This window comes from Hemicordylus capensis, chromosome 6 (assembly GCF_027244095.1).
Source record: "Hemicordylus capensis ecotype Gifberg chromosome 6, rHemCap1.1.pri, whole genome shotgun sequence".
NCBI lineage: Eukaryota > Metazoa > Chordata > Lepidosauria > Squamata > Cordylidae > Hemicordylus > Hemicordylus capensis.
This window is the reverse complement of record NC_069662.1, coordinates 168557818-168581000: the sequence shown is the minus strand read 5'-3', so window position 1 is coordinate 168581000 and position 23183 is coordinate 168557818. Positions and strand designations below refer to the sequence as shown.

The following is a 23183-nucleotide window of genomic DNA, read 5'->3' as shown; positions in this document are numbered from 1 at the left end:
CGCAGTCTGAGATGATACCTTTCAGCATCTTCCTATGTCGCTGCTGCCCGATATAGGCATTTCCCATAGCCTAGGAAACATACTGGCGGGGATTCGAACCAGCAGCCTCTTGCTCTGCACAATGGTGGTCTAAGGCAACCTGCATCAGATTACGCCAATTAAGCTAAATGAACGCACGTTGCACATTTGATTTCAATTCATGGACTTAAGCTAGGGGTTCTAAAACCCGAGTCTTCAAATGTTGTTGGACAACAAATACCATCAGCCACCTTCAGCCATTGTATGGCAGGGGATGATGGGAGTTGTAGTCCATCAACATCTGGGGACCTATGTTTGAGATCCCCTGGCTGAAGCGGACCCTAGTGCTGCCTTGGGCTGTTAATTGATGATGCCAGAAACTGACCCGGTAGGAGGAGGGCTGGTCTTGTGGCAGCGAACATGAATTGCCCCCTTTGTTAGGCAGAGTCTGCCTTGGTTTACATTTGAATGGGAGACTACATGTGAGCACTGGAAGATATGGGGCTATAGCTCAGTGGAAGAGCATCTGGTTTGCATGCCGAATTCAATCTCTGGCAGCATCTCCAGGGAGAGACTCCTGCCTGAAACCTCAGAGAGCTGCTGCCAGCCAGTGTAGACAATGCTGAGTTAGATGGACCAAGGGTCTGACTCAGTATAAAGCAGCTTCTTATGCTCCTGTGTTTTCAATCTTCTGCAGGCAAAGCATGTGCTCTGCAAATCTGTTGAATGGTGCAGTGCTTGCATGACACATGACCAGGAACCCAGCTTGCTTCTCCGCATATATTTATTACCCATTTCGTTCAGGGCATGCAATAACCAGAGTGCATCTGAGCATAAGCAGAGTTAATTTCTCTCACCACTCTAAAGCAGCCATTGCACAGTCTTCACCTGCCAGGCGCTGAGGACCATGGCAGGCCAGCTCCTTTATCCGGGCAGTAGTAACACTGGAGCAGGCAGCTGCCCTCCTCCTCCTCCTCCTCTTTCAGCCTGGCCAGCAGGGCAGCCAATGGGCAGATCTCGGACAAACATGGTGATCGATGAGACGTTTTGGAAGTGTTCCCTGGAAGTGTGTCAAGGGGAAAAGGACCAACTGTACTTGCTGGTTCCAGGGCATGCGGGAGCCGGGAGACAGGGACACAAACGCACAGGCCTCTTTGTCCCCTCCAACTGGTACACTGAGGAGGAGAATAGTTTTAATGGAGAAGCAAATCCCTTAATCTCCAGATAGAAATCAGCTGAACAGCAGAGCAGCTAAAGGACAGAGAATATCCTATAGGCTGCTGGGGCATTCACCCGGCTCTCCTTATTTAATCAGCTGTTGCCGTATTTATAAAGGGTGACTCAAGGCTATCCAGAGACAGCCCTCTGCCCTGCTCTTCCTCCCGGGCCGTCTTCGTTTGCTGCATCCCAGCAGGCCGCGGACAGGGCTTCGCCCTGAACGGTGAAGGGGGTGTTGGACTACAAATACCATCATCCACCTTCAGCCATTGTGGTGGGGGATGATGGGAGTTGTGGTCCAACAGCATCTGGGGGCCCAAGTCTGAGAACTCCTGGCTTAAGCAGATCAGAGTGCTGCATTGGGTTGTTAGCCGATGATGCCAGGAACTGACCCTGTGGGAGGAAGGAAAGCGAGGAGAGCTGGTCTTGTGGCAGCGAGTGTTAATTGTCCCCTTTGCTAAGCAGAGTCTGCCTTGGTTTGCATTTGGATGGGAGACTGCATGTGACCTGAGGACTCCAGAGTGACTGGCCCTCTCCACCCCCAGCACAGGACCTCCAGTGACTGTTGCTGGTGTCTATCTCATGTTTCTTTTAAGGTTGTGAGCCCTTTGGGGACAGGGAGCCATCTTATTTATTTATTATTTCTCTGTGTAAACTGCCCTAAGCCATTTTTGGAAGGGCGGTAAAGAAATCAAATAAATAATAATAATACATAATAATAGAGCAGGATGCTCTTTTCCTCAGTCCCAGGAGCCTAGAAAGAAACTGTGCTTATTCAGAGGCAGGCAACAGGAACTCTGCATATGTGTCAAGGTACCATTTTCTTCATTATTGCAGGGCTGAACACAAAGCTCTGGAAGCAGATTATGGGCTGCAGCCCTTGTGAACCTTGGTGGGTGCCCATTACGCCCTGTTCAGGAAGGAAATCAAGACTTCTGGTAGTAGTAGGACAGTCAGCTGGGAGCGACTTAGAATCCTAAAGAAAGCACAAAGCTAAATCTTCCACTGGAAAACATGGTACTAATTAAACAAACTGCAACACTTCATTTCATTTGCATACAGTATTCATTCATCTGTGGTTTATGGTGATATTTTAATAGCTGTGATTCTACAAAACTGTGGCCGCCCCTTGACATTCTCTCCTCCCAGATGACCCCAAGGATAAAAAATAAATGAAAATAATTTTAAAAAGTGAATGAAGGGGGTAAGAGGCAGCAGGAAATAAGCCCAGGTGAAGCAGGCAGCAAGAAATGTGTGCAACTGCATAGCCTGGCAGATTCCACCATGTGAAGCAAGAGCACTTACTCATAAAAGTACAGAGAAGAACTGCTGCCCTAAGCACAGGTGATGATTTCCATCTCTATCCTGCCCACTGGAGCTCCGAGCAGCACACCACGTTCTCCTTCTCCCCTTATTTATATATTATTACAACAGCCCCGTGAGGCAGGTTCGACTAAGAGCAGGTGACTGGTACAAAGCCATCCAGTGAACTCCATGGCTGAGTAGCTCTCTTTGAATGTGGGACTCCTCACCCTTGGTGTGACAATCTACCCGCTACACCACACTGACATAAGAATTTAAGGTCAAAGATTAACCTGATCATCCCATCCTGGGGTTCTCAAACTTGGGTCCCAGGATGTTGCTGGACTACTATCACCTTCAAAGTGGTGATTCTCTTACATTTATCAGCAGGAGAGCAAGTGGCCCTATCCAACCCCAGCACAGCTTACCTCCATTGGCTGTGTGTTCTTGTTGGTGTCTACTTTATACTTCTTTTTAGATTGTGAGCCTATTGGAAAAGGGAATCGTCCTATTTATTATATGTTTTTCTATATAAACTGCTTTGCCAACTTTTTTTGAAAAGTGGTATATAAATATTATTATTATTATTATTAATTATTATTATTTCGCTTCTGAAGATGGAGGTTCATCACAGACACGATCATGACTAATAGCCATCCATAGATCTTCTCCATTAATTCATCTGATTGCCCTTTAAAGCCATCCAAGACAGTGGCCATTACTACATCCTGTGGCAGTGTGTTCCATAAACTAAAAGAAAGAGTTGGTAGATACCCAGTCAGTCAGTCACTTTATTTCAGTCATTGACCAGAAACATAATCGTAAACAAGAGAGCGCAGCTTACACACAATATAACAGTATTTAGTCACTGAATTAGTAGACTTAGAATTAAAATTAGACAAGACATTTAGATAGAATTCATCTGGATGTTTAGGATATGTCTTCAGCCAAGGTAAAATAAGATTTATACAAATATCCTTGTGGAGGTCACAATATAAAACAAGATGATCAGTGGTCTCCATAGCGCCTGAGCCACACAGGCAAAGCTGGGAAGAATAAGGGACCCTATTAAACCTCCCATAAAGCACTGCCGATGGAAGTGCATTTAATCGCACTAGCGAAAGAGCACGTGAGAATTTAGGAAGTGTAATATTTCTTAGGTATGCAGCAGGGTTCGAGCTAAAAATCTGATCACTGAGATACACACCCTTTGAAATTTTAGCTACTTCAAGTTGTAACTCAACATCCAGTATTCGTTGCTTGATGGACTTCATAGCAGAGTCATAACCCAAGCTTAGCTCGTCAAGCGAGGTCCCATACAATTGAGATTTTGTTTCGACCAGTCGTTTCCACATAGAATTAAAAGGGAGATACACAGAAATGTCTACTCGTATGCCATCCTCACTTTAACTCAGGGCTGCACGTCTCAAATGCCCTAGGGGGCCGGAATCACCCACAACTTGGTGTGCAGGGCTGAGGTCAATTTTTAGCACATTACATTAAAATTAAAAATATTATTAGTTACTTGTGGATCTATTCCCCCTGTCAATGGACCCATAGTTTTAACCAAGGATAGTGGCCAGAAAATAGGTCCTGTCCCTGCTAAATCAGTGGGGCCCCTGGAGTGCCCGCCAGCCCCAAACAAATGCCAACTCTCCCTGAATTGTCGTTGCTTTTAGGCTGCAATCCAAGGCATGCTTACATGGGAGTAAGCCTCACTGGAACATATTTCTGAGAAAACATGCATAGGATGGTGCTATAAGGCAGTTTCTAGCTCCTGTGTTGCTGCAGGATACCTGGGGCCTAGTAAAATAGTCCCTACGGGCCAAATCCAGCCCTTGGGCTTTTTGTTGGACTAGGACCGGGAAGACCTGGGTTCGAATCCCCATTCAACCATGGAACTCACTGGGTGACTCTGGGCCAGTCATGTATCTCTCAGCCTAACCTACCTCACAGGGTTGTTGTGAGGATAAAAATAAGTATGTATCACTGCTCTGAGCTCCTCAGAGGAAGAGCGGGATATAAATGTAATAAAGTAAGTGCAATTCTGCATTAACTCCTGAGAGAGAACAGAACCAGTGTTATAGAGCTTTACAACAGAACGATCCATTCACGCGATCTTGCCCGCAAATCAAGCCAAATGTGCAACCTAGCACAGGAACATCAGAACAGCCCTGCTGGATCAGGCCCAAGGAGGCCCATCCAGTCCAGCACCCTGTTTCACAGTCAGTGGCCCACCAGATGCCTCTGAGAAGCCCCCAGCCAGGCAAGAGGTTTCTTGCACAGCAGGAAGGCATTACGCAGCGCAGCGCCGAGCATCTGGCCGGTGGACCCCAGGCTCTGGCACGGGGAATCCAGTCTCTGCCATCCTTGGGATGAGACTGGATTGCTACAAGGGCAACAGCACTCTTCTTTTCGCCGGCCATGATGTGCCCTTGACCACCTGCTTTCTTCCCCTCTGTGGCGAGCCTGCAGTCAGAACGGGATGCCAGGCCTCCTAGCTGGCTTGGCCAGCCTGGCCAACACACTCGCTGCTACGTCCCGAATTTCATGGACTGTTGGAGTGCAGGTTTACTCAGAAGCAAGCCCCATTGGGTTCTCTGGGGTTTACTCTCATGGCAGTGTGTGCAGAGGATAGACATGGAGGAGAGCTGGTCTTGTGGAAGCAAGCATGGATTGTCCCCTATGCTAAGCAGGGTCCGCCCTGGTTGCATTTGAATGGGAGACCACATGTGTGAGCACTGTCAGGCATTCCCCTGAGGGGAGGGGGCCGCTCTGGGGAGAGCATCTTGCGTTCTGCTTGCTTGCCTGCCTGCCTGCAGAAGGTGCCAGGTTCCCTCCCTGGCAGCAGCATCTCCAGACAGGGCTGAGAAAGACACTCCTGCCTGCAAGCTTGGAGAAGCTGCTGCCACTCTGGGTAGACAGTGGTGAGCGAGATGGACCAAGGGGCGGACTCAGGATATGGCAGCTGCCTAGGTCCCCAGGTCTCCAGAGCTGCCACCCCCCTAACCACACTTACAAGACTAAAAGCAAGGCAGAAAGACCCTGAAGGAGAGCCACACTTCCGAGCGAGCAGGCCCGCTCACCCGCGACTCGGTCAGCCCTGGAAAGGAGGCGGCTGAGGGCGATGGATGCTCCGCACGTTTCTTGCGCCGTTTGCCCCACTAGGATTCTCACCAGCACTGCACCAGCCATGCGCTCGGATGCTCATGCTCCCCTCCTCCTCCTCCTGCTCAGTGCAACGCCACAGCTGCCTGCCGCCGCCGCCGCCCAAGGTGCAGCAGGGCAGCGTTCTTTGCATGCATTGGGCCGTGCGTGCACGCGGCTGGATGCAGCCCCTCCTTGCCCACGGGAGCGTGGCTGCCTCGTCTCCGCCTCCCTCTCTGCGGCCTGTCCCCGCCCGCGGCCCGCATTCCAGCTTCGCCTCTGCTCTGGCCCTGGCCACGCCCCCTCCTGGGACGCTTTCCCCGGCCCCGCCCCCTCGGCCCATCCCCGCCGCCTCGAGCCTGCCTGCCCGGCCCGCCAGGAGGCCCCTCCCCTCACGCGTCGCCCAATCTTGCTGCTGCTGCGGCGGCAGCCTCTCCTCCCCACGCCGCCTCCCGCGCTCGGTCCCATTGGCCGCCAGGGGGAAGGCTCCGGCTCGGATTGGCAGGATTCGAAGCGGCCCCGGCCAGCGGGTTGGGGTGAGGTGGGCGAGGCTGGCGGTGGCTCCTCCCTCTTGCCTCCGCCTGCTGCTGCTGCTGCTGCTGCTCTCGGCTGGACTCGCCGCAGGGAACGGGCGGCTGGCTGGCCGGGGCGACCACCAAGCAGGGACACTCGCCGGGCGGCTCCCCGGACCCCGCCGCTCGGTAAGGAGGAGCCTGGCATGCTGGCGGGGCTCAGCTGCGGGGGAGGGGAGGGTCTCTCCCTGCAGGCAGGTCGAGAGTCGCGCTTTGGAGTTGCAGCGGGGCGGGGCCCTCCTTCTCCGCTGGGGCTTGCGGGGAGCTGAGCTGGGGAAGCGGGGAGAGGCTGCTGCTCCAGGGGGCCCCCAGTGGGTGGAGGGCAGGAAGGGTTGGGGCTGGCGGGCCTGCATGCCCTGCCGTGCTCTGGGTCGGGAAGGGAGGGGGCAGGGGAGGGAGGGAGCCCGGGGCTTTTTGGGGCGGGGTGGGGAGGGATTGTCCAGCAGGCGGCTCCTTGGCTCTGAGTGGGTGTGGGCGGCTGGCTGCAGGGCGCCTTGCAAAGTTTCCTGTGTGTGTCTGTTGCGTGCAAGAGAGCGCCAGAGCGTTTGCAGTGTGGCGGGGTCTGGCCTGGTGGGGGGCGCGTGTGCAAAAACACCCCCCGCCCCCGGACCATTGTAAGTAGAAGTTCCCTCTCTCTGTGCCCTCCGGTCCCTGTCCAGCCTCTCTCTTGGGCGGCTCCCGAAATTGGACCAAACTGGAGCGCCCTGCTGCCCCTTCTTCTCTTTCTCCTGCGTGTCAGGCTTGACTTCAGCCTGTGTTGTGTGTCGTTCGCAAGAGCTTGGCCTCAAGGGATATCGGCCCTTGTATGTTTCCGTAGACAGCGTGGGTGCACACGCATGTGCTGGGTGGGGTGTGTGTGTGTGTGTTCCAACTTAAATGTTGATAATGTCCAGATATTCTTGCAGGTCTAGTCACATTTCACCCTTCCAACAGTGTTGCCTTTGTACGCTTTGCTCACTCAAAGCACACCGGCTTGACTTCACATTTGTTTGGCGTGTGTTCAGAACTGCACCCTCCCCACCTCCCAATATTCTAGAATAGGGGCAGTCGCTTAGTGGCAGAGTCCATGTTTTGCAGGCCGAAGGTCACGGGTTCAATCTCTGGCAGCATCACTAGGTGGGGCCGGGAAAGAACCTCGTCTGAAACCCTGGAGGGCAGAAAGTGATGCACCAGACGGATCAAGGGTCTGTCTCCGTAGCAGGCAACTTTGGGGGTTCAGAGTGTCAGTTTCCTTGCCATTGATGTGCCTGTTACCCTTTTGGATGCCACTTTACAAGGAGGAGGCATGTTGCTAAACACAAGAAACAGGAGCAGGGTGTTGATTTGCTTGCTAATTACTAGTCCTCTAGTGGTGGAAAGCTGGGATGGGCTGTAATAATGAGAGGTTTTAATAGAAACGACAGGAAACTTGCAAAAAGGGGCATGTAGAGGAACATCCTGCCTAAATTAGGCCAGCATCTGTCTTGAGAAGCTGCCGTAGCTCTGTCATCCCAGAGGAAGTGGTGACTGCTGAGGAGGAGGCGTAAAAATGCTCTCGTGGGAGTTCTGTGCGGTGCTACAGAGACAGGCCTTCCATTGCACTTTTTTCTTCCTTGCCTCCTGAGAAGGAGCCAGGCTGAATATGGAGTTAGACCCAGTGTATCCAAGCATCCTGGCTTCCGACTCTCCTTTTTCCTTCTGGTTACGTGGTTCCTCCCCAGCGGCTGCTTCTCCGCAGCTGTGACTGGTTGGTCGCCTTCCCGGCTCTTACAGGGATGGTTCTAGCATTGCATCAGGGGATATTTTGTGCAGTAATCCAGTAACGCAGCCAGGATAAGCGTCCACAGAACCGCTGCTTGAGGGGATGGGTGTGGTGAGCTGCGTGGATACAGCAGCAGAGGCACTGCCGCTTGTACGGTAACTCTGCCCAGTCATCGGCACAGGAGATCTGAACGGCAAGCTATTTATATAAATCGGGCCTAGCTTCAAGCTGGGTGCACCGATTTAGAAGGCACAGTTGTCATATTTTAAGTATTAAAGGAGTGTGGTATGAGCGGGACGCTGCCTCGGGTAAGTTTAGACACAGGGCCCTGCTGTTCTGGGAGGGGAAGGGGGCCTCTCAATCAACCGCCTCCCCTCCAAAGCGCATACCAAGCCTGCCTGCCTGCTTTGTCACTGCCACATTCACTTTTTGCTAGAGAGTCTCTCAAAATTAAAATTCCAGAAGAGTAGCTGTGTTTGTCTGTCTGGAGCCACCAAAGAGCCGGGCTCCATGCTCCCTCGGAGGGTGGTAGTGCCTGTCGGGAAGAGAAGTTTTCTGGACTTCCCACACCAGCATTTGTGGTCCCAAAGTTTATGCTTCTGGCCCTTCTTTCTTAAGCATGTACTTTCTACGGCGATGGTTCCTCTCTGCTTTTAACACCATCTCTCCAGCTGTCTTTATGCTTTCATGATCTTTCCTGGCAACACACCGATGTGACACAGAAGTATCTTTCTGTGGGAGGATTGCTTAACAGTCATATTGGTACTTTTTGAAATAAGCAACCCTTCGTGCTAGTCTTTACAAAGATTTATGGTTTGTGTTGGGCCACAGATTTAAAAAACCAGTGCCTTTTATTGGCCAATTCCATGAGTGTATGGAAGCCTCTAAATTGGTGTGTAAATCTTCATGATGCAGCATAGAAAGCACACATCCATCAGTGACCAAGGCTGAGTGCGCTTGCGGTTTTGTCTTAGAGCCTTTCCTATCCCAAGGGCTCAAGATGGGTAGTGTCATTCAGCAATACTAATGGAAATAATTTCATCTTCAGGTACGTAGTGAAAATAATTACTTCTACAACTACTGTGAATATTTATATACTGCTTTTCAGCAAAAGTTTCCAAAGCAGTTTACACAGAAAGATAAATAAGATGGCTCCCTGTTCCCAAAGGGCTCCAAGTCTAAAAGGAAACATCAGGTAGACACCAGCAACAGCCACTGGAGGCATGCAAAGGGCCAGTTGTTCCCCGCCCTGCTTAATATAAGAGATCCACCACTTTAAAAGGTGCCTCTGCTCAGTTTGCAGGGGTAAGCTAGCTGCTTGGGTCAGCTCAGTACTACCACCGCAGTGGGTATTTATATATCGCTCCTCAACAAAAGTTCTCAAACGACAAAGAGTATTTATATACTGCTCAAAGCCAGTCACACAGAAAAACACAGGAATTGGTGTATCCCCAAACATTCAGGATCTGAAGTGTTCATCAGTATGCTAGCTGGTAGGGCTGATATAAAAAGGCCCGTGAAGTTTCCACCATGAGCTAGCTCTCTCTTTAGCTCTTCATATGACAGCTGGGATCCGGTGGCTGTCTGCTTTGCTAACGTCAAAGAGTGGCCCGTGATTGAGGTCTGAAATGGGAGGTGATGGAACTCCTGCTTGCCTGGGCTTTGAGCCGTCTCCTCCTGAAAGCCCTGGCCCATCCCCAGGGTCCAGTGTGTGGGGGTTTGTGATTACCCAGTAGTGAGGGAAGGGTTACTCTGCATCTAGAATAATGGCATTGTAGAGTTGGGAGGGACCTTGGGAGTCTTTGGGTCCAGCCTCTGCTCAGAGCAGGAAACGCGTTCAGAGTGTGGACTCCTCCTGGTTAGTAGTGTCTGAACGCCACCTCCTAGCACCTGACGCTGTTTTGAGAGGCATGAATGCTCCTTATCTGCTTAGTGAATAATCTACCGGGGAGAGGAAATGGAGTGGTGATTGGACTGTCCTTGGTAACAAGAGCTTGCTGATGTGACATTCAGCCTCTTCTGGAGAGTGTAGCTGAGATCTTTCTGGGGAGGATGGGATGGGCGGATCGGGTCTTGAGGATGCAACTGTTTAAACCCAAATAGGATTTGAATCTGGTACTGGAAGAAAACGTGTCGTGTGAGGTGGGCAGAAAAGAAAGCTAGGAAAGGTTGAATGGAATAAGAGCCAAGAAGACGGGTGCAAACTGTGAAGAGGTGGGAATTAGGCACCTTCTGAGAGGCAGGGAAGTAAATCAGAACAGCCCTGCTGGATCAGGCCCAAGGCCTATGAGTCCAGCCTCTCAGATGGCCCTTTTGTCGGTCCCTGATTTCCAAGAGGTTCGTGGTGCTAGGACCCGCAAAAGGGCCTTTTCGGTTGCTGCCCCACTTCTCTGGAACTCCCTTCCCCTTCAGATTCGTTTAGCTCCTTCCTTATTGATTTTTAAATCTCTATTGAAGACTTCTTTTTCGCCAGTCTTTTGCCCTGTAGTTTACCTATTTGGTTTTTTTCTTTTTTGTTAGTTAGTTTAGTTTTTAATTTAGAATGTAATTTTAATGCTGTCTTGCTTTGCATGGTTTTGTGCACCGCCCAGAGTCTTCGGAGTGGGCGGTATATTAAATGTTTCTAATAAATAAATAAAATCTTGTTTCCCGTAGCTGCCTGCCAGATGCCCCTGGGAAGCCCACAGGCAAGAGATTGCTGATACCCTGCAACTGGGATTCAGAGGCATCTGGGCTAGTAAGCATGGCTACACCATGAATTTGCCCAAGTCCCTTTTAAAGCCATCCAAGCTGGTGGCCATCATCTCATCCCCCCCCGGCAGAGAATTCCATAGGTTGATTATGCACTGTGTGAAAACAGAGTTTCTTTCCCCCCAGAATAGCAGGGAAACTGGAAGTTCGGGGAGGCCGACTAGGAACAGTAGGTGGAGGCCAGGGCTGACCCGAAAAGGCTGCTGCAAGGCGGAGAAAAGTGGGGAGTTGCCAGACACTCATCTGTGGGGTGAAATGAGAGACTGTGATGTTAGGGTGTAGTCCCAGTGTTGTAGGGCAGGTATGTGGCTGCCGTTGAGCCAGCTTGATGGTTGAGTATTGAAAAGCGACTCCAAGTCACATGGGTGGAGGAGAAACAGGTGGGTGGGGAGTTATTCTGCTAGGTCGCTTTAGCCCAGCTGCAGCTTTTCTCCCTGAGTAGGAGATCCTCAGGAAGGGTAGTGAACTGAGCATGCTTGAGACAGAACTGGACCATGTGATTTGTTTGTGGGCGTAGCCGCCTCCTAGCCACAGTTCCAGTTCCGTCTTGCTCGGGATAGGATGTGTTGGGAGAGAGCTCATGCAGTTAAGCTTTTCTGCACTGGCCTTGAGGGCTTGGCTGCTGGTGATGGTTTAAGCCAGGGATCCTCAATGTTGGGCCCCCAGATGTTCTTGGACTTCAACTCCCATAATGCCCAGTGGCCTTTGGCTGGGGATTATGGGAGTTGAAGTCCAAGAACATCTGGGGGCCCAACGTTGAGGATCCCTGGTTTAAGCTATGCCAAAATGGAGCCAGGTTCAAGCTCCGCTCTTGCTTAACACCCTCAGCCAGCTCACTGCTCTTTCATTCCCTGCCAGCTCGGCTCTTGTGATCCCATCGCGTAGTAGGCTCCTACAACTGCACAAGCATTGCTCATATTACCAAAGGAAACGTCGTCAGTCCTGGATTGGTCTCCTGGCATCTCCAGTTAAAACTGTCTTGTGAGTCATTTCCCCAAGTCAGTAGCCCACAAAAACATTGAGTAGTCAGCCTGCTCTTGCATGCCTATGCTAGTTGTTCATAGGACATTGATGACGAGAGAGAGAGAGAGAGAGAGAGAACGGGGCCAGCTCCTTGCTCATTTTCGAATGAGAATTTCTTTTCATTCGTCATCTGGAGGCAATTCTCATTTTCAGTAGATGACCAGATGAGCTCATAATCATGACTTGAAACTATCTTGGGTAATAGGTAGAAGTCTTTGCTTGGAGGGTTGCTGCTTGGAGAGTCTGCCCAATAATAATACTTGGCATCTGTGTGTTGCTTGTTGAGTGTGCTAGGTCCTTCACAGGTATGATCTTGATATAGATAATACGGGCCTGCTCTGTGGCTGCCCCGAGACTCGGGGCAGCCACAGAGAATTCATGCCCTGTCGGGATGAGAGCCTCCCCATCTCTCACAACTTGTAAAAAAAATCCTTAAAAATCTACCTTTTCACTCAAGCTTTTTACATTTAATTGTGCTTTTAAACTGTTGTAAGGTTTTTTTCTTTAAATCTTTAAAACAACCCTGTGATGGCTTCTCCAGTGTGGGTCCCCAGAAGTTTGAGAACCCCTGAATTAATACTAGGTGTGTGCATAAAACTGGCTGGCGCGGTTCGGTTCAAGGCCGGTTCGGTTCAAGGCCGGTTCGGTTTTGCCCCCTTCAAACCACACATCCCAGTTCAGTGTTGGGGGGGAGGTTTAGCAAATATTAAATTTTACTTTATTTTAATTTTTTTACTTCCCCCGCTCCAGGGGGCTTCTCTGAGGCTGTGGTGGGGTCCCTGGAGGTTCCCCCTCCCCCCATTGGCTTCCGTTATGAGTTAAATTGCCTGGTTCAAGCAGTCTTTGGCCCTTTGCGGCCTCACCCCCGTTGCGGTAGCCATTTTATCATGACCCAGGCCACGTAGAGGTCCATCGCGCATGCACAGTGGCCTCCAAAATGGCCACCGTGATGGGGGTGAGGCCCGGAAAGGGCTGAAGAACGCCCACTCCAGGCAATTTAACCGAACGGGTTCAATATCGAACCGGTTTGCACATCCCTGATTATTACCCCCCCCCCATTGTAGCTGGGGAGCTGAGGCTGGTAGGGTGCGGCTTGCCTTGGCCCACCTATTGAGCTGGCCAGATTCAAGCTGATTAGTAGCTCACTCCCTTAGCCACTGGGCTAGGCCAGCTCTTACTTACTTGCCATAGGTGGCCAGATAAAGTGGCTGTTCATAAGCCTTTCACATACCAGTACTGCACTTAATGACCAATGGACTGCTTCTGCAAAGTAGCAATTTGCTTTATTTTTATTTAGCGTATTTCTACATCACACCATATGCAAATCTCTGGGCAGGGCAGTTCACAGTCTAAAACACAACAGCAATTAAAACATCAACATGATTAAAACAATTTAAAACACAGATATGCAGGCTAAAGCTTAAAACTTTAGAAATAGAAATGAAAAGCCTGATTAAACAGCTGTGTTTTCAGATCTTGCTTAAAAACGTTCTGAGAAGGGGAGGCTCTAGTTGTGTTCGGAGGTGAGTTCTCAAGTCCTGGGGCAACCCTGGAAAAGGCCTGGTTTTGAGTCGCCACCAACCGCGCCGGCTGCATTGAATGCCTTCCTACCTGTGGCAGGTGTCGGCACCTGTCACATGCCGCCTTTGGTCAGACATGGTTGCATACAGGAGCCGTGAGCAGACTTCGCAGGGCTGTGTTGCTGTTCTGCTGCTCTGTGTTTGGGTCCTTTTGTATTCGCCTGCTAGTAAACAGTTGCTGGTGGCTTTAAGGATTTTACAAGAAGTGTTAAACTCCCGTATTGGCTATTAGGGCTTGTGAATGTCCCCTTTATTGCTGGTCTGTCACATCTTGGCATGCTTCTCTGGGGTTCTTTTTGTTTTGACTGCCCATCGTTATTTATGCCCTGGACTGGAGAAACCAAGTCCAGTTTGATTAATTATTAGTATCACCAGTGTGTCTTCTCTCTTCCTGCCCTCCCTGGACATCTAGTCTAAATTTCTGCTGTCAAAATGACTCCAGTCAGCCTAACCCAATAAAGGAGATGGCAACAACTTCCTGATTTTTGAGGTTAATTAGCCTCGTAGCATCTGATGCACAGTGGAGCCCTTGACAGATCTCTGTGGCTTGTTGAGATGCAAGCAAATCGGTGCCTTCAGTTTGAAATAGCCATAATTGAGTTTATATCAGACTAGCAGGGCGGTTGCTGCTTCTGTGTTTTCCTTGGCAAACATGTAGGATTATTTAATCCATGTTGGGAATCTGATTATTGTTTCTAAACAGACGAGTTGACAGTAAACCTTTTTTTATTTAGGATGGTGCCGCTCATCCGCATGGCAGTCCTCATCCAGGATAAAGCTAAGATGCTCACTGCTCTTGGAAGCTGTGCTCTAAAATTGGTCAAGACCTTGGCAGCTGCAGTGCCCCATAGAAACAAGTGCAGGGCACTAGTAGTTCTAAACTGTGGTCTCTTCTGCAGGGCACGTGTGTCAGGTTCTAGTTTTCAACCTTGGAGGGGTCTGCAAGTTGGACTGGTGACTTGTGGGAACACAATTTCACTTTCTGTTTCAGTTAAACACCCTTAACAATTCTGCCTAGAAGGTGACTGGCACAGGCTAACCCAATGAGCTTCATGGCTGAGTGGGGATTTGGAGCGACACTTGGAAAAGAATATTCACCAGGGCATTAATTATAATGGAAGAGAATGTTTTGGAGAATTGTCCGTCCGATGCACTGGCGAATATTCTTTGGACCCACATCTTTGCAGCATAAGCCTAAGATTATATCACCCTGCCTCTCTAATGTACATTTTTCTCTCTCTTGAGAACAGCAGGGACTGGGGACAACCTATTTTGTAAGAAGCAGCCCTTAGGTGTGGTTATGGCAAAAGGAGGTTAATTTATGAGGAAGAAACTTGGCAAAGGCAGTGGAAAGCACGGACACCAGAACAAATGTCTGCAGTCAGGTTGTATGTTGGTATTGAAATACAAATTGGTACTAGTCTTGGAAACTACCAGACAGATAGTAGTGCCAAACAATAGTTTGATTCGTTTATCCAGGTAATAGATAAGTGAACCTCCATAGGGAGGACATTCTGCAACATGGATGCCGCGACCAAGAAGGCCCTGCTCCTAGTGGATGGCTGCCAAACCTTATTCGGCTCAGGCAGCAGAGCAGAGCCTCAGCTGTTGAACAGCACAGAAGGCAGGGTGGGAGAAGGCAAGCTGTGAAAGGGCTTTGAGGATCAGTGCCAGCACCTTCCCAATAATGCCTGATGCCTTCTGGAAGCCCATAAGCCAGGGATTCGGCTACAACTCCCACCATCCCATTGTGGCTGGAGGTGATGGAAGTTGTAGTCCAGCAACATCTGAGGACCCAAGTTTGAGACCCCTGACATAAGTGGAGCATGAAGACAGCATCCTATCTCTCTTTCACTGGAGACTGGCCAGCCCAAACGTGAACACCCTTCAGAGGAGTTGTACAAGACTTGAGGCAAGATTTTGAGGGATGGTGGCAGGTAGTCACCATCAGGGTACATGTGTGGAGTTCTTATATGGCTTTAAAAACTGCTGGCAGCTGGTGGTTTTTATGCGATCCTGGATCAAAGCCTCTCTTGCCCATAAGGATCTAGGGATGTGCACAAACTGGTTTGTGCACACCCGCGAGGCAGATGGTGCGGGCCTCTTACCTCCCCCACTGCATTTCCCCCACCGGTGCTCTCCCCAAAATTGCTGGCGTGCATGTGAGTTGGGCGCTTCCGGTTTGATGCTGACTGGGGCTGCAAGGAGGTACATTGCAGCCCCGTGCCAGTGATTTTGGGGAGAGTGCCGGCAGAGGAAATGCGGTGGGGGAGGTAAGAGCACCCTCCCTGTCCCTTAAAGAAACCCCCACCTCAGAACCGGCTCAAACGCCGGATATCCAAACCGGTCCAGCGATCCGTAAAAGGACTCTCGAACCGGTTCGTGCACATCCCTATAAGGTTCTCCCTACTTGGGTCTACTAGTCTTCTTTCAGCTTCTGGCTTTCACAGATGGGCTTGATAATCATTCTGGCATTGGAGAGAATGCTGACGGCTTTAATTTCAGTGATCAAGACTATACTTAAAGTTGAGGCCCCAAATGCTGTGGTTATTTTCGTGGTTACCTTTTTCCTACAGGAAAGCAAATGGGACTGGACCCAAAACTCAGCAGAAATCCAGCCCTCCCCATTGCATCCATCCCAGTGGGAGGAAATGGACGGTGGAAGTTTCTCTCCTGATCTGTCTTCCAAACAACAAAGCTTGTCAATAGCTTTGGCTAGAAATCGGAAAGGCCACTGTAGAGCTGTCCTTTGTGCCCAGTAAAAATTTTAAATCCTGACAGGTATATGCCAGATTTTATGACTTATGTGAAACCACCAATCAGCCTGTGAGTAAATCTGTCAAGGCATATTTAATCAGGCACAGTTGCAAAGAGCTGGTTTTTACATTAAAACAAGCTTAATGGTTTCTTACGGGATGTTGGTGCACTGCGCTTGCTTACATAGTCCTACTAATCGAAAGCCAGGGATGAATAATTCATTGCAGGATTTCGGATTTGAGAGTCTAGGAAACACTCTGGACTCTGCTTTTGAGAGGGTGAACCTGGGGCTTCCTTCACAGGGGCTGCCCTGGCCAGTCATAGACGGGCCACCCCGATCTGTGAGCATGTCATCATAGGATGCTTTCCTGACCTATCAGCATCTCTCACTCTTTAATACTCTGTGTGGAGGGTATTTCGATCTGTTGCTCTTACAGGCTGACATCCTGGTGAAATTGCTCCACACTGAAGTTATTTCGACAAGTTAGCCATTATGAACTTCTTGTATTAATTTCAGTGGGACTTCCCTTGAATACTTTAGTCCAGGATGTCAGCTGTGGGCATGTGCCCGAAATGTTTCGGAGGCCATTGTAAAGGCCTCCGAAATGTTTCGGCGCTGGGGCGGTATTCGGTGTTTCGGCACAGGCGGAGGTAGTACTTTAAGGGCGGGGGAGGCTGTACTCACCCACTCACCCCCACTGGCGCTCTGAAAACTTTAAGCTTCTCGGGGCGGCAGCGTTCCTCCCTGCTGCCCCATTCCCCCGTCGGCTGGAAGTGGCCGAAAGTTGCGAGCGTGTGTGCGTGCGCCCGTCATGCACGCACGCATGCAACTTCCGACCGACGGGGGGGGGGGACGGGACGGGGTGGCAGGGAGGGACGCTGCCGCCCCGAGGGGCTTAAAGTTTATAGAGCGCCGGCAGGGGAAATGCGGCGGGGGTGGGTGGGTGAGTACACCCTCCCCCGCCCTTAAAGTAGTACCTCCGCTGGTACCGAAGACCATTCGTGCACATCCCTAGTCAGCTGCTGTTTATGCTGGAGATGTTTACTTTGGATCCTGCAGCATCCCTTTGTATCTGGTGCTTGTGCCGGGGAGAGGCTGACTATAACTTGGGGTGCTTTTAGCCATGGATTCAGAGGACCTGAATTTCCATGACTGAGATGTGATCCTGTAGCACTAAGGAGTTCCCAACTTTGGGTCCCCAGATGATGTTGGACTACAAAGCCTGTCATCCCCAGTCACAGTGGCCACAGGGAATTGTAGTCAGTGTTTTTTTAAACTGTGCAGAATGAGTTTTGTTCTGGTTGGCTGTCCGTATGTATGTACAGGTGAAACTCAGAAAATTAGAGTATCGTGCAAAAGTCCATTAATTTCAGTCATGCAAATTAAAAGGTGAAACTGATCTATGAGACAGACGCATTACATGCAAAGCGAGATAAGTCAAGCCTGATAAGTCAGCTCATGAAAACCCCAAATCCACAATCCCAGAAAATTAGAATATTACATGGAACCAAGAAGACAAGGATTGAAGAATAGAACAATATCGGACCTCTGAAAAGTATACAGTGTACTGTGCTTGATTGGCCAGCAAACTCGCCTGACCTGACCCCATAGAGAATCTATGGGGCATTGCCAAGAGAAGGATGAGAGACATGAGACCAAACAATGCAGAATTGCTGAAGGCCACTAATGAAGCATCCTGGTCTTCCATAATACCTCATCAGTGCCACAGGCTGATAGCATCCATGCCACGCCGCATTGAGGCAGTAATTGCAGCAAAAGGGGCCCAAACCAAGTACTGAATACATATGCATGCTTATACTTTTCAGAGGTCCGATATTGTTCTATTCTTCAATCCTTGTCTTCTTGGTTCCATGTAATATTCTAATTTTCTGAGATTGTGGATTGGGGGTTTTCATGAGCTGTACACCATGATCATCACAATTATAACAAATTAAGGCTTGACTTATCTCGCTTTGCATGTAATGCGTCTGTCTCATATATCAGTTTCACCTTTTAATTTGCATGACTGAAATTAATGGACTTTTGCACGATATTCTAATTTTCCGAGTTTTACCTGTATTACATTTATATCCCTCTCATCCTCCTAGGAGCTCAGAGTTGTGTACATGGTTATGTTTATCCTCACAACAACCCTTTGAGGTCGGTTAGGCTGAGATATACGTGACTGGCCCAGAGTCACCCAGTGAGTTTCATGGTTGAATGGGGATTCGAACTCAAGTCTTCCTGGTCCTAGTCCAACAGTCTTAACCACTATGCTATGCTGGCTATCAAGGCAGCGTGTGTGTGTGCACGTGCATTCAGAATGGGGCCTTACTGATTCAATTTGAGCGGGATCTAAAATTAATTGAGCGGACATCAAAAAACTTGTGAGCACCCGCACGCCTAAAAGGGAGCACTGATTGTAGTCAAAAATCATCTGGGACTCAAGATTGGAAACCCCTACTGTAGCAGAAACAGAAGTGAGTAAAGTGAAGTGTTTGTTCCAAAAGGGAATGAGGCAAGGGTGCATCCATTTGTTGGTATGTTGCACTTGGAGAAGAATGTTCAAATATTCGAATGCCGTTAACTCTAAAATGTTGGCATCGGTGTGTCTTGCAGTTTTCTCTCTAACTTTTTTGATCTGTGTGCGAAATGAGTTTTGTTCTTGGCAGCAGTATCAAGGCAGTGTGTGCGCAAGTGCATTTAGAGTGGGACCTTCCTGATTAAACCTGAGCGGGATCTAAAATTAACTGAGTGGACATAAAAAACCATGTGAGCAATCACACGCCTTGGAAGGAACACTGGTGCTTTGGCTTGCTTGCTAATATCACCTGGAGTGGTTTGTTTTTGCTTTCATCATCCTGCAGGACACCTGATGGTCTGTCTGATGGTGTGATTAAGATTCTGAATCATTGCCCTGCAGGGTATAATAAAGGTAAAGTTGTGCTGTCGAGTTGGTTTCGACTCCTGGTGCCCACAGAGCCCTGTGGTGGTCTTTGGTAGACTCCAGGAGGGGTTGACCATTGCCATCTCCAGCACAGTATGAGATGATGCCTTTCAGCACCTTCCTATATCGCTGCTGCCTGATGTAGGAGTTTCGGGGTTTTGAACTGGCAACCCCTTGCTCGTAGGGTATAATGCTGACACCTAAGTGGGGGCTGGTGAGGTTGAGTAAATGGCACTGGGGGGAAAAACCCCACGCCTCAGTATTTGATAGCAGGCAGAGCAGCATGATGGTTGCTTAACAAAAAAACCAGACTTGCGGTAAAAGGGAGAGGGTTGTAACTGGAGACAGAGCCTTTGGGGCTAACGTCTCTCTGCAGTAGATCTCTTACGCCAGGCTCATGCATTCAGGGAAAGGTAGAAATTTCAAGAAAGATGCTGAGACATCCTCTTCCTCCCATTCTTTCTCATGCGCATGGTGGGCCCTCAGTGGTAAAGTGGATCTGGCAAGGTTTGGGGAGGAGCACCACGGCCTTGCTTGAGGTTTGTGGGCTTTGCCTTTGGCGTTCCTCCCCAGTCTCTCCTCCTAAAGGCACGGCTCTCCTCTGCAGTGTTCAGTATGGTATGACACCACTGTTGTGGATTTGAATGGTAAATAATTGAGATTTCATTTGCTGCTGTTCTGTATCTTAGAGAGATTTTTAAAGTATTTCTAGATCTGGAAATGGTTGCCGTTAAGTGGGATACAAATGCATTGGAAAGGAGATCTGTTCTCTTTCCTTTGGATGTCTGTGTGTGTCCTCCCTGTTAACGGGCAGACAGCTTTGGAGAGAGGGATGGGGAGGTTTTGCTAAGTCACGGTGTACTGACAGGACAGTGCGGGAAGAGGAGGCCTTTGTCTGTGCCAATCTGCAGCTCAGAGGGAGGATTTGGGCCTGAAACGTTTTGTGGGGACTAGATGCTCCTTCCACTTTGCGGGGGTGGAGGGAGAGAGAATTGCAGCCATTTAAGAGGGACGCCTGGGCTTCGATGTACAGTCCTTGCAAGGATCGTGCAAGGGTTATATGCAAAGCAGGGCCATCTGAAATGTCTGGAGGCCTTTTGGTTGAGCTTGGCAGAACTGCTTGGCTGTTGATGATGTGTGACTTGTGCTTCCGAAAGGTCCCTCGCTCTGAAGGGCGTCCCTGCATCTGTTCCTGTTTCTCAAAGCCCAGCTCTCTTCCCTGCTTGCTTGACATGGCAATGCCAAATGTCAGAGGAGGCCTCTGCTTGAAATGCTTGTGTAAAACTCTGGACTGGGGTTGGAAGGTAAAATGGCTTTGACTGAGTTGTGGCCATGGTGGTTTTTGTTTAGCCGAGGGATTCCCAGCCTTGGGTCCCTAGATGCTGTTGGACTACAACTCCATGGCTGAAAGCGTGATGGGAGTTGTAGTCCAACATCATCTGGGGAACCAAGCTGGGGAACCCTTGGTTTAGACAGTGAAGTGAGAGCTTAAACTAAAAGGGGAAACCAAAAGCCAGCAAGCCTACAAGGGCACCTCCAGACCAGTGGGGTGTGTGTGTGTGTGTGTGTGTGTTTCTGCTTCTGTTTCTGTCATCTGCACTCTACTTTCTCCTCTTATTGTGCAGAGATATGTACTTTGCCTGATTGTCTGGGCAGACATCTTGCCTCTTCTTTCCTGGCCTTTAACCTGCTTCTCCGTCTCATGGTCAACTCCCCTCTTATCATCTTGGCTGATATCATCTTTGTGTCACTACCCTCCTGCTCTCCTTGACCTCTCCGGGAGGAATCCACTCTCTTTTCCGGCTCGCCTTCACCCACAGACAGTGGAGATACCAAAGCTGCCACAGATGGTGTGTTGGAATTGTATAGTCCCAACATTTCAGTACTGCACGAACGAACTGTTGGTTATGGCTAAGGCAATAAAACAATCTGCTTTGAAACTACTCAGAATAGTTTGTATCCACAATAAATAACACACCCAACACGTGGTGTTGGGTAAAACACTGGCTTTAAAAAACAACAACACACACGCTCATTAAAAATGTTAGAAGTCAATTTCCTAGGGAGTAAGAGGTTGCTGGTTTGAATCCCAGCTGGTATGTTTCCAAACACCTATATCAGGCAGCAACAATATAGGAAGATGCTGAAAGGCATCATCTCATACTGCGTGGGAGATGGCAATGGTAAACCCTTCCTGTATTCGCCCAAAGAAAACCACATGGTTCTGTGGTCACTAAGAGTCGACACCAGCTCGACAGCACAACGTCACGTTCATGCTTGAGGTGACTTTTGTCTTGCAGCTCACAGCTGCATCCCCTGGAGATGATGGGAGTTGTAGTCCAGCAATGCCTGGGGACCCAGGCTTGAGAACCTGTCCCCTAACGGCTAAGCTGTGCTACTGGCAGGGTTGTTCTCCCAAGCCTTTGATAGGTAAAAGCAGAAATGTGTGTGTGAAATGAACAGAATAACTGAAGATTCCAACCTCCTTAGGCTCAGCAGCTCCTACAGGCAGGCTGCTGGCATCTCGTTCCTGTCATGCAAAATTGCTTCTAGGTTTTCAGTAGTTAGTGGAATAGAATGTTTCTGTGGGCAGGAAAGGTCAGCAAACTGAATAGCCAGTTCTGCAGGAGTGGGAGGCATTCTTGCTTGCTTGGCCCTCTGTAGCACCCTTAGTACCTTCTCGAGAGCAAACATCTTTAGAAAACTTCTCAATCTTTTCTCCAAAAGCTGTGCATTGTCTTTAGTAGCTGCATTCTGCACAGGTGTAAATTAAGTCCCATGTGGGTGGAAGTAGCTTCAGGTCTTGGGGTGTAGCCTTGATTTGGGTGCTGCTGGCTTGAAACGTTGTGCATTCTTTTCATCTAATTAGTGGCTGGGTTTGAAGGTGCAGGAGGATGATTCCATAGCTCGGTGGAAGAACACTTCCTTTGCATGGAGAAGGCCCCAGATTCAGTCCCTGGCAGCATCTCCAGGTAGGGCTGAGAGAGACTCCTGTCTGAAACCTGGGAGAGTTGCTGCCAGTCAGTGTGGACAATACTGAGCTAGATGGACAATTGTCTGTCTCAGTAAAGGCAGCTTCCTATGAACATACAAGTATGCACAGCAGGGTGGGTGGCAAATGGGGAGTGTTTCAGGTGTGACCATCAGTATGATCTTAATTAGTGGGGTGGATTTATTGCTATCTCCTTGCTTATTTAAAAAATCTACACCCACCCACCAACGTACCTGACAAGCAAACTTTGAAAACAGCGTCAGAATAAATTACAGTTAAAACAAGCATCCAAAATGGGATAAAGGTGAAGTGTGCCGTCAAGTCGATTTCTACTCCTGGTGCTCACAGAGCCCTGTGGTTTTCTTTGGTAGAATACAGGAGGGGTTGACCATTGCCATCTCCTGCACAGAATGAGATGATGCCTTTCAGCAACATCTTCCTATATCACTGCTGCCCGATATAGGTGTTTCCCATAGTCTGGGAAACATACCAGCAGGGATTTGAACCGGCAACCTTCTCCCTGTTAGTCAAGCATATGGGATAATGAGGATTAAAAAGAAAACAAAGCAAACCATCCACACACTAAGCATGGATAAGTAAGAACCATAAAACGGCTCCACATTTTCTCCCACAAAAGCTTTGGAAAGCAAAACAGGTGTTGCTTAGAGCCTCAAAGGTCACACAGTGATTGCTAGGGTGTCTGAGAGTTAAGGTGTAATCATGGAAATAATGACCCACCTAACCTCTGAAGCTGGGTGATACCTAGAGCAGGACTTCATCTGAGCATCTCAGTGGTCGGGTTCCTAGGAGCGAAGGTGATCCTATTATCAACACAGTGCGGGGAGGGCCCTTAGCTCTGGTTGTGGAAGAGGTAGGAGCAGCAGCCAGCAAATCTTCCCATGCAAGCAAGGTCGAGGACCGCTTCCAACATCCTGTGATAAACAGGGCTAGAAAAATATTCTAGGTGATCATCCAGGCTTGAAGAAACTTTGCCTAGGCACCAGCACCAAATTCTTAATTGCCTGGGATTTTACCCCACTGGCACCGGGATATTTGAGAAGCCCGCCTCCTAGTGCTGGGGCAGTGTTGCCATTCAAATACATCGTTGCTGCTGTTTCTGGTGGGCACGGTATG

The 23183-nt window shown here is 49.3% G+C and overlaps 2 protein-coding genes across 21 annotated transcripts in view; both read left to right on the top strand.

Moving 5' to 3' along the window:
• CDC25A (cell division cycle 25A) overlaps positions 1-2282 on the top strand; it is a 35357-nt gene extending 33075 nt beyond the window's left edge. For all 4 annotated transcript variants that reach the window (XM_053264066.1, XM_053264063.1, XM_053264062.1 and 1 more), the window contains one exon: positions 2074-2282. In XM_053264066.1, coding sequence (XP_053120041.1) covers positions 2074-2216 — 143 coding nt within the window. In that variant the 3' untranslated portion in view covers positions 2217-2282. The remainder of the gene's footprint in view (positions 1-2073) is intronic.
• A 3877-nt stretch (positions 2283-6159) lies between these two features.
• MAP4 (microtubule associated protein 4) overlaps positions 6160-23183 on the top strand; it is a 242992-nt gene continuing 225968 nt past the window's right edge. For 8 of the 17 annotated variants that reach the window (XM_053263545.1, XM_053263544.1, XM_053263540.1 and 5 more), the window contains exon 1: positions 6162-6386. The gene's annotated coding sequence lies outside the window, so the exon portion shown is untranslated. Of the gene's footprint in view, positions 6387-6753; positions 6872-8052; positions 8307-23183 lie in introns of those variants that run through there. The other 9 variants (XM_053263530.1, XM_053263538.1, XM_053263537.1 and 6 more) reach the window with 6 other exon arrangements.